At 43.7% G+C, this 10,198-nt stretch overlaps 3 protein-coding genes across 3 annotated transcripts; 1 reads left to right on the top strand and 2 right to left on the bottom strand.

Annotated features, from left to right (window-relative positions):
* Positions 1-626: 626 nt before the first annotated feature.
* LOC124678649 (mitochondrial intermembrane space import and assembly protein 40 homolog) lies at positions 627-3,464 on the bottom strand. Its single transcript, XM_047214510.1, has 4 exons — positions 3,263-3,464; positions 2,459-2,490; positions 2,225-2,350; positions 627-1,126 (listed from the first exon to the last, which is right to left on the bottom strand). Exons 1-4 carry the CDS (start codon positions 3,381-3,383, stop codon positions 956-958), a joined length of 450 nt encoding a protein of 149 aa, XP_047070466.1. The 5' UTR covers positions 3,384-3,464; the 3' UTR covers positions 627-955.
* Positions 3,465-3,917: 453 nt separating this feature from the next.
* LOC124673747 (mitochondrial 2-oxoglutarate/malate carrier protein-like) lies at positions 3,918-6,427 on the top strand (the record flags this gene model as incomplete). Its single annotated transcript, XM_047209787.1, is given in 5 exon segments — positions 3,918-3,996; positions 4,665-4,760; positions 5,162-5,672; positions 5,789-5,924; positions 6,015-6,427. Coding segments are annotated over 5 exon segments (1,011 nt in total), but the record flags the coding sequence as incomplete, so codon positions are not given.
* Positions 6,428-6,801: 374 nt separating this feature from the next.
* Positions 6,802-9,834, bottom strand: LOC124673746. The gene is made up of 9 exons (XM_047209786.1): positions 9,558-9,834; positions 9,305-9,435; positions 9,091-9,226; positions 8,906-9,002; positions 8,721-8,787; positions 8,032-8,220; positions 7,640-7,794; positions 7,363-7,464; positions 6,802-7,271 (listed from the first exon to the last, which is right to left on the bottom strand). Exons 1-9 carry the CDS (start codon positions 9,817-9,819, stop codon positions 7,160-7,162), a joined length of 1,251 nt encoding a protein of 416 aa, XP_047065742.1. The 5' UTR covers positions 9,820-9,834; the 3' UTR covers positions 6,802-7,159.
* Positions 9,835-10,198: the final 364 nt, after the last annotated feature.

Raw genomic sequence — 10,198 nt, 5'->3', positions numbered from 1 at the left:
TAAGTATCGTGTTGTAAGTTTTTCATTTCAACAATTATACAGAACTGCTTATTAGGTCTCTATCTATTGTTACTCTAACATGTTCATATATTTGCATGTTGTCTGAACTTGTTTCCTTCAACCTCTCACAATCACTTAATCATCTACTGTTTTGTCAGTCCATCGGATCTACACAAAAAAAGAATTAAAAGGACCTAGAAAAACATTGGTGATATAAAACAATTTTAATCTATCGGTGTTCCTCACACATTTGACATGGCACTAACAACTTGTTATGAAACGTTTTTCTTGTTTGAGTAATTAATAAAATCATCACTAGTTGGGGGTTCTTCAGAATTCATAACCCTAGAAGAAAAATGAGGTCCCTCGGAACAAAAGGAGATGATGTAAACTCATTCAACTGTCCCAAAAAGTTGCCATACCCAAAATTCTCCACTAAAGTGGTAAACTCAAATAACATAGCATCATCAGTACACTTGAGCATTAAGTTATACTCCCTCCCTTTCATATTAGCTATCGCAGATTCAGATGTACATATACACAAAATAATATACATCCATATCAGCCACAACTAATATGGAATGAAGGGAGTACTCTTTAACTGTTCCAGTGCCATGGTAAAACAATAGACCCATCAATTCATACATCAATTCATAAAATGAGTAGTATATCAGCACGGACAATAGCTTCTTTCAATATTTACCAGCGCCTTAATCCATTTGGAAACAGAAGTCTGAGAAAACATGTTTCTGAGTTTCTCATTGCAATAACGAATATGTTCTCTGTGGAATATCTCTCGTGCACAAACTGGGCTTATTTCTGCTGAAGGACCCGGGATGCATACTTTGCTCACGGAAATCTAGCCTATAAAGGAATAATTTATAGGATAAATAAGGTGTAGCGCACCAATCAGAGGAATCTTTTTATCGGGCGGTCAGCTTAATCCCACAAGATCTCAAAGCTTTGGCTTGGCTTCTCTAGACCATGCTGGAGCTCTAACTTTCAGGTTGGACTTCTCAGCCTCCTCGTCATTCTCCTCCTCTTCCAAAATCTCCTTAGAAAATGCCTCTGGATTTTCCTTGATGCAGTTTTGCAATGCGATAAAGGGCTTCACACAATCTGATCCCTGGCAAGGCAACAGAAACAAGTTTTGTGTAAGTCGATATTAAGGAAGAACTAGACATGAATGAAACAGTCAATAGCATTTAACATGCAGGACCTATTTGTATCATTGTATGTGACGGGGGTTCTTACAAAGATTGTAAATACTCCCTCCGATCCATATTAATTTACTTAACTTTATCTAGATTCGTATGTATCTACTTAAGTTTCTAGACTACATGCATGCGTATCTAGACAAAGTGGAGTCAATTTGGATCGGAGGGAGTACATAAATTTAGAAAAGTAACCACAAGAATTTGTGTTTTCCAGTCAGTTATATCAGCTAAATTTCTTTATTCTCAACTGTGAAGAGGCAAGAGGCTAATTCTCGAGGTGTTATTTTGTATTAAAGTAACAGGTAGCCTGGCCAAGTACTTTTGATGTGCAGTAGCAAATGTATCTTGTTTGCGTAAACCAAAATGTACCTACCAATTTGATACCAAGCCAATACTGAATGATATAGTAGGAACAAAAATGCTGGGAATAAAAAGGATCAACCCACTCAGTATCAAGGGTGCTCATGGGAAATGCTATCAGTTAAGAAGATCTGCTAAACAATAACTCACACATTGTCTAATACTCCCTCTGTCCGTAATATACGATGTCATTACAACAAATATAAGTTGTAATTGGTTGTAATAACATCTTATATTAAAGGACATGGGGAGAAGTTACTTATCCTTGAGTATTTATTATTGTTTGGTCATATTGGGCTAAGCTTAGAACAAAGAGCAGTTTGTTATGATTATCATGCCACATGTTTAAGTAACTAGTAAGACAACCGTGTTACGCTACCGAACCTAATAAGACAATGTAGAACATAGTTTACTTAAGTTGTATGTCAAATTAATTAACTTTGATGCTTTTGTTTATCAGGGCAGCAGATGATACAGTACAATGCTGCTATGCTGTGTATGATCCCACTTGTCAGTGCTGAGAAAAGGAAGGCTAGAAAAGAGGTGAACTAATGACCACCCACGCGAAACTTTGCAAGGAAAGAAATAACTTGCAGCAAGATAAAGTTCAAAGAAAGCAAATTAGTAATTTGAAGCAATAATACAACCTTCTCTTCTTCTGTACTCCTCAGGAAGCAGGAAAATGCATCGATAAATCCACTGCCACAAGGTCCACTTTTCAAATCAGCAACGCACGGACATTCCAGAGCTTTCTGTACCTTCACGTCAATTGACTGCACAAGCAAACAACAGTTTCACTGATATCCCAAGTGTCATGAAGAATACGGTAATGATATACAAAGTATCTATCGACTATACAGAGACAAAAGAAAGGGTCTTACGTCATTGTTATCCTCACTAAACGACATAGCCTCTGTGCATTACAAAAAAAAGAACATTAATGCTAGGATAGATTAATGAGCCTTCAAATGAAACAAGATATCACATGCAAAGCGCGGTTTAAAGCTTGGCAAAAAAATGCAACATCAGACAATTAATATCAGTCTAGGTTGTTGCCTAGAAACTATTGTAATCCTGCTAATAATTAATGAATGATGGCTCCATTGAAAAAAGATGAGTGAAAGCCCCTGATTCCAAAAAAAAAGAACACTAAGAGCACATTTTAAAAGAGCAAAGCATGCCACAAAAAATGGAAAGAGCGCACAAACTGTCCAGACATTGGTGTAGTTTTTGGAGATCTAGGAACTCAATCTAGTCTTTTTGGGCAGATATTAGCAGGTTAAAAGCTTAGTAGGTCCTCAGGCCCGAGGTGTTATTAACTTAGCACATACCGCAGGTGGCACTAATATTTAAGACTACCTCAATTTCAGCCTGGACGCATGTAGTATGTTGTAGGATTTGCAAGATGTCACCAGTTCACCATCCAATAAAATGTCTGCACTGAATAGCCACAAACTAGAGAATCACAGGAACAATTTTGTCCATCCACTACCAACTGTACGTAATAGTAGAGGTCCTAGTCTCCTAGAGCTCCTGAAGTCCATAGTATTGCGAAGGGACCTAGATGCCAGCGCGACTCAAGTCTCAAGGAGAACTACCCCTGGAAGCGGCCGTGTATCTACAAGGAAACCAAGATTACGAGGGAACCGCCTCCGCCGAATAAGATTCAGACTTCCGGCATGTACCTGCGGCGAGCTCCTCGAGGGAGGAGGGCGCCGGGGAAGGAGCCTGCGACGGCGCCGGCTCGGCGGGCAGCGGAGAAGGCTCCTCCGCCGCCGCGGCGGGCTGGCTCTGGTCCTGGCCCATCGAGGCTTGAGCTCTAGCTAGCTCGCGCAGGCGGCTACGGCGGCCACTTCCGTCTTGCTCTTCCCGGGCGGCGGAGCGAGCGAGAGCAGCCGGCAGCGCGAGCGAGAACGTGGTCAAACCAGGCGGCGCGCACCACAAGTCCACAGGTCGGTCTCGTCAGCACTTCTCAACCGTCCGATTGCGCCGAGATTCGTGCGCACTTCTCAACCCGCGGCTTCATGGGCTGGGCCGAGACAGGCCGGCCTTGGTGAGTGTTTCACCCACGACGTCCCCCCTCCGTCGCCAGCCATTTCCGCTCCCAGTCCGCCGCGATGGTCGGAGGCGGCAAGCCGTTCGGGGACAGCGTGTTCGCCGGCCACGCGGCATCCGGCGCGGCGGCGATCAGCGCTTCCGCGGTCTCCGTCCACCCCCTCGACACCGTCAAGAGCCTCCTGCAGGCGAGCGCCCCCCTCTCCCCCGCCTCAGATTCCCCCGTTGATGTACTGCGATTCTCTCGCTCTCTCAGGGTTTGATTTATTTCTGCGTGCTTTGCAGCTGAGCGCGACGGGGCCGAAGCAGAAGATGGGGCTCCGCCAGGCGGTCGACCGGCTCATGTCCGTCTCCGGCCCTGCAGGTTTGGTTGCTTACCTGCCTGCCTGCTTGCTACTAGACGAGTAGAGATCTTCCTTCGTACGGTGGTTCTTTTCTGAGCAACGATTAGAGTTGTTAAGTCTTCGATCTGCATTGGCAGCAACACCTAATATCTAGTGGAGTCGACAGAATTGTGATGTTGATCTTGATTGTTGACATGCCAGGTTAGTACTGCCATACTGGTAGTGTCTACCCAGGTTCATAGTTGGTCTGGCTTTGTTGTTAGTTTTGGCTGCCTTCTCAGGTTGCCATCCAGCTATTAGTAGCAATCCCTCAATAGATAAGTACTTACTGCGATTGTGTTCATAGCGGGTTCTGCACACCGTGTACATCAAGATGTATCCAATAGAAGCCTAAGGCTTCAGTTGTTTTGACCAGATTAACTCCTATTGTGAAATTGTTTGTGGTACAAACATTAAAAGATCTACTAGAAGCTTGATTTTAATTGGTTCAGTGCTGCTTAGTACTGAAATACATGCGCTTGCAGCGTGATTTCAGCCGAACATGTTGTGTTACCTGCTTCATGTAATCTTCCCTGGTTGACATATATGGGCATTTCTTGTTCCAGTATGATGGCTTCTTATCGCCCATATGTTACCTTACTCTGCCACACAAAATTGGTACCTTATTGAATCATCGAATGTATTGTAGGTCTCTACAGTGGTCTTGGATGGTCAATATTTGGTAAACTGCCTGGTGTGGGAGCACGTTTTGGGACCTATGAGCTTTTAACAGCCTTCTATAAAGGTACAAGCTTTCTTTCTGTGCCACAGTTCGTTGCTTAGTATGAGCTCCTTTATATCAATCTTGTTGGTGCCTTTGATTAGCTGGTCAGCACCCATGAGCAAACTAGACATGTAGTATGTTAGACTCGTCTGTCATATTCTCCCATATGTTTCCCTGTTATCATACTCTCCAGTTGCAAATTGACAATTTGTACCACATTGGTATCTCTGATGAACTGTTGTGGTTGGAGCTTTTGCTTCCGTGCAGCAAAACAAAATGCACATCATTCTGAACTGTATTTGACTATCCGTTTTCTGATAGTTGAAACATCAAAGTGCTTTCTAACGATGTAATCCGCAGCTCATATGCTGGTCAAAGTGTGGAACTTCACACTGATATATGATCTGTTTGTCTCTTGGCAGATGGAAGGGAGGACAACCATGTTTATTATTCTGAGGCTATGTTGGCTGGCATTACTGCTGGTGCTGTAGAGGCATTTCTTAGCACACCATTTGAACTTCTCAAACTTCGTTCCCAAGTTGGTTCTGCCATACCTTTAAAGAACACTGCTAATGTTGTACAAGACTCATTTCCATTGCTTTCCAAACTATTACCTGGTTATGTCCCTGACATCAGAGTATGGAACGGCAGTGTCAGTCTTTTGTCCAATCTTTCGCCAAAACATCCTGACATGATGGGTGCCCTGAAACAGCACCCATGGATGTTGACTGGCTCTGGGAAGCCCCCGTTACCCTCTGATGTCCAGGTGCCTGCTAGAGTGATAGCACTTGAAGGTTGGGGTGCTCTATGGAGAGGACTTAGACCAGCGATAGCCCGAGACTGTGTCTTTAGTGGAATGTTCTTTTCATCTTGGCAATTCATACACACGGCGATGCTTACGTGGAAGTCTGTTAATATGAACCCTGAACCCAGGTAATGGAGGCATATTAGTATATTCAATTTGCAAGGTCAAGATAAGGGCAATGCCATAACTGATTTTCCTGGTGTCTTCCTTGTTTTGGTCTACTCTAACCTTTTGTGCCTCTCAGGAATTTAGACGAAGCAGGACCCGTGCACCCTTTAGCTTCTAGTCTTGCCGCAGGCTTCTCTGGAGTTGTAGCAGCTGCTGCTTCACATACATTTGATACTGCCAAAAGTCGTTCACAGTGCACTGTTATACCTAAGGTACTTTTATACTTCACTGCTTTTGACCTTGGATCTGCATTCTTCCCTGTTTGCAAATGCACATTATTTGTGCTCGCATTTGTTTTTCAGTACATAGCAATGGAGAGGAGGTTTCATAAATGGAGGGCATCAGGAATATGGATAGAGCGGATGACAGGAATATCACCTGCTGATAGGAATGTTCTATTCCGTGGCATTGGACTACGGATGGCGCGCAGTGGAATTGCATCTTTTGTACTTGTCGGGTCCTACTATTTTGCCATTGATCAGCTCTTGTAGATGGCATGCAGAGACACCATTTGGTGAAATTCAAATGCTATTTATATGCATCTACTGAACAACCATAGAATTAACTACAGGGACATCGTTGTCTCGTCTAAACTTGATTGGGGTTGCATGCTCCAAGATAGAATTTTTGCTACTAATGTAAATGTTCATAACAAACCAGAACTGTTTGTTTTGAGCTTGTGTTGAAGAAATAACAAGTGTTTTTATATGGAAAAGATAATTGCTAAGGGAGGATTGAAAGGCAACTGCTGAAGTGCCTAAGGTTAAATTTGGCATCAGTGAGTAGAAAGACAAGGAAACAGCATTTTACAATGCTGCCGGTTGTTTTAGTGTACTCTTTCAATGATCATAAAACATGCCATGAAGTATTGTACCAAGTTTCCGTAGTATTATACATTTTTTCGAAGATGCTAGTTGATTCTGTCACTTCAGTAATCAGTTGTACATTTGGTCGATTATGTTACTTTTTGAAATGTTCATGACTCTCAGAAGATATTGTATGCGATTGATCTTGTAGCTTATTGGTGAGCAGTTATAATTTCTTCCTGGTCACTTCCGCCTCAACCTCAAGCACTGAAAATCAGGGCCATATTTGGTAAATTTACCACATGAATAGGCTTAGAATAGCCCCCAACATCAAACCATGGTTAGATCCTAGGGAAAAGGAACCATGGCACACGTTGGAAATATTTTTACAGGAATTCTTGGAAAGCTTTCGACAATGTATTTCCATTGTCAGAAGAAAATTGAACTGTAAAATGCTCTTCACATATCTTCAGGCCTTTCTAAATTTTGCTTCCATTTGCCGACATTGATTTCTGGTTGGGACATGTTTTTGTACACTTCATTTGTGCCATGTTCTGCTTGGACATGGCTGAATCCTGGTCCTTTGCTCTCTCTTTAGTGCCACAGCCTTTTGTCAGAAGACACTCTTGCTGAATATACAGTTACTGATGGCCGTCCTCTTTGTTCCAAAGTGGGTCTAATGGAGGAAGATCATAATCTTCAGGTGTTAGTGCCAGTGAGAAATCTGGCAATGGGGGTGGCGCTCCAATGACCCTGCAAGTGCACAAAACAGATGGCACATCAATCCTTTGGATTCACAAAGTAAGCAAATTCAGAGCGAGCTTGTTTCGCTGCTAATTGTTACCTTTCTTGAGTATACAGGTCCTGGTTGATCCGGACTTTGCTTGAAGCATCTTTTGGGATCTTGTCAAACAGATACTTAGCTGTTCCGAAAGGAGTGGGGCTCCTGCAAAGTTTTAGGTACTTACTTCATTTTGTATGCTTAAAATGATAGGTGCTGATGACTGTAACAGATGTTCCTTAAACTAGTTTGTTCATACTGAGGGTAAATAAATGTAAACTAGAAAGATAAAATACTAGTCAATATGCATTAAATAGTAAACTAGGAGCAAATGTCTTACCTGGATGTTGGAGGAGTTGCATGGAAGGCTTCAGAAGCTCTTTTGCTTTCTTTTAGAAACTCCTCTGAAGCTTGCAAGGCTGCTACTGCCATTCCGTGTGATTTCTCACTGTTTCCTTCATCCAGAATCAAACCATGGAAATAGTATGCTGCAGCCTGATAAAAGCACATATAGTAACTTCAGTCTAGATGGTTGTAAGAAGACTAGTAGGCTACTCCAAGAAAAATATCTAGAGTCTGAAGAACAGACTGTCTATAAATATATAGTCTGAACAATAGTCTACTTGAATTTGAGGCGCACATGTACCCTCGAAAATAAAAGAATTTGAGGCGCACATGTGTGATTTGAAAATTAGATAGTTGGGATATGATGCTTGATGTAGCTTTACACACCTTTGCTTCGACATACTTCCACTTGACAAACAGTAGATGCTTTTTTCCCCATCCGTCGGAGGCAGCAAGGTCTGGAATGCTCTCCTGAATCTGCTTCCAATATTTGACCATCTCACAAGCTAAGCGCCTTTTTACTGCTAAAGTGGCCTTTGGGCTATCAACTGCCAACCCAAGTTGCATATCAACCCCCTGCAGAAAGAAGGTTGCCAATTTTTGTGACCAATTGACCATAGAACAAAAAAAATGCGCCAAACTTGCAAAAACCTCATAGGTGGTACTAGGTTTCATTCTGCAATACACAGAAATATTGCAAATATAGTGCCCGGTGCTATTAAAAACTCAGCATATATATGTTGCTTCGGGGGGTAATAGCACTGTATCACTCAGATTGTAACAACATTAAGCGACGTTTTTTTCAAGATAATTCTTTGAGAATTTTTGGTGTTCCGTAAGGACCATAATTTTGAATCAGGAGACTAACTCTGAAAGAGCAACCTATGTTCAAGTTTACATCCTCTGTTTCTACTGTTACATGTGTTCTACGAATTTGGCAATTTTAAACAACATCAGAAAAGAAAAAAGAAATGGCCATCTTCAAAACAGGTCATTTGAATTGTTGTAGGAGCATGATGTTTTGGGTATTAGCCACCATAATTCAAATAAAGCATGTTTAGTTGAGAGTACAGTACCTGACCCAGAGCTTGCAGGCTAAGAGCTTTGAGGTTTCCTTCAGCCAGGTCTACTGGAAGTTGTCTCCTGAATTTGTACATTCAAGAAAGGGAATTTTAGTAGAAGTTTTCAACTTTATATCCTAATATTATTTAAATATGGAAAGACCATAAAACTATCTGGTGAGCTGCTTAAAAGTGCAGACCTTAGTTCTGACGGTATCTGTGGAAGTACTTGTCGAATTGCGCAATCCAAATAGCCAGCAGCCTTCAAGAAAACGTCTACAGTGGCACGTCTGCTCTCTGTGTACATTGGCAAGAACTAACGCCTTAATGCCTAAGCTTGGCAGAACATGACTTAAGATGCAGTTCAGTTTGTAACTAGGCTTACCATCAGAGACCCTTGGCCCGTAGCCGTCGCCATATGCCCTGGGAAGAAGCAGGGAGTTGGCCTGCAGGAGACAGACCATGGCCATCAGATGCAACACGGAGAGCACCTCGTACCACGCGTCCGCCATGGCCGTTTCCTGCAATTGAAAAACTCATGTTACTCCAAAGAACTAACAGATGTTATCATCATCTTAGATTAAGCTGGATAATGTTACCTCGGCATTGTCCTCTTGGTTAGTCCAGACAAACTGCACGCTGTGTCTCGACTGGCTACCTTCCTTGACCAATCCTAGCAGGACTGGCAGGTAGTCCTCCAGCGCCTGCAGGAGGTTAGCGGTGCTAGATCCTGCGCAGAGCAGCGAAAGGAAGATCCCAACCCAAGTGTCAGTTCAGAGGTCAACATCTTCCACGGAAAACAAGCCAAGAATTCGGGCGGAAACAGCAGAAAAATCCAGGTTCTGTGCATACCCTGCCGCGCAGCGGTCTTCCGCCTCGGCTTCAGCGCCGCCGCCGATTCTTGCATTGCCATGTCGACGACCCGCGCTCTCAGGGCCGACAGCCTCTCCGCCGCGCTCTTGCCCAGGCGCCCGTCGAGCGCCTGGGCGGAGAAGTCCACGCTCCTCGGCGTCCGGAGCCCCGGGAGGAACACGACGACGTCGCCGACGCCCCCCTGTTTTCTCCGCGGCCCGCCGCCGCCGCCGTCGTCCTGCGTCGACAGCCCGCAACCCATGGATGCTTGCTTGACTGCCTGTTTAGTCAATCACCTGCGGGAATCACGGCAGGCACCAGCAATCAGAGGGCATCAGAAGCTCGAAGAAGCGACCCGCAAGGCCAAATCGAGAGATATATTTTTGGCAGCATCGAATTCTTCTGATGGGAGGGGGGAAAGGGGAAATTCTGACTGGTAAGCGAGCACAGCGATCGGAGAGGATTCCGTCGAGCAAGAACCTAGAAAAAGGAGATGTATAAAAAGCTCGTACCTTTATCTTTGCTTCTTTTTTCTCGATATTTTCTGCGTTTCTTCAGACCACACGCAACGCAAGCCTGTCGCCTCCGATTCCGCTTCTCCTCTCTGCACGCACCACACCACAGCCGAACTCAGGTAAGTA

Source organism: Lolium rigidum, chromosome 7, assembly GCF_022539505.1.
Source record: "Lolium rigidum isolate FL_2022 chromosome 7, APGP_CSIRO_Lrig_0.1, whole genome shotgun sequence".
NCBI classification, from domain to species: Eukaryota; Viridiplantae; Streptophyta; class Magnoliopsida; order Poales; family Poaceae; genus Lolium; species Lolium rigidum.
The sequence above is the reverse complement of the archived record's forward strand: the minus strand, read 5'-3'. Positions and strand labels throughout refer to the sequence as shown.

Excerpts from the sequence above, each read along its gene's own strand:
- LOC124678649 (XM_047214510.1), bottom strand. The coding sequence starts at position 3,383 with ATGGGCCAGGACCAGAGCCAGCCCGCCGCGGCGGCGGAGGAGCCTTCT. Across the intron at positions 2,491-3,262 it reads CCTCGAGGAGCTCGCCGCAG|AGGCTATGTCGTTTAGTGAG; the intron begins GTACATGCCGGA and ends TGTAATGCACAG. Across the intron at positions 1,127-2,224 it reads GGAGTACAGAAGAAGAGAAG|GGATCAGATTGTGTGAAGCC; the intron begins GTTGTATTATTG and ends TTGCCTTGCCAG.
- LOC124673746 (XM_047209786.1), bottom strand. The coding sequence starts at position 9,819 with ATGGGTTGCGGGCTGTCGACGCAGGACGACGGCGGCGGCGGCGGGCCG. Across the intron at positions 9,436-9,557 it reads GAAGACCGCTGCGCGGCAGG|GATCTAGCACCGCTAACCTC; the intron begins GTATGCACAGAA and ends TGCTCTGCGCAG. Across the intron at positions 8,788-8,905 it reads CAGATACCGTCAGAACTAAG|GAGACAACTTCCAGTAGACC; the intron begins GTCTGCACTTTT and ends GTACAAATTCAG.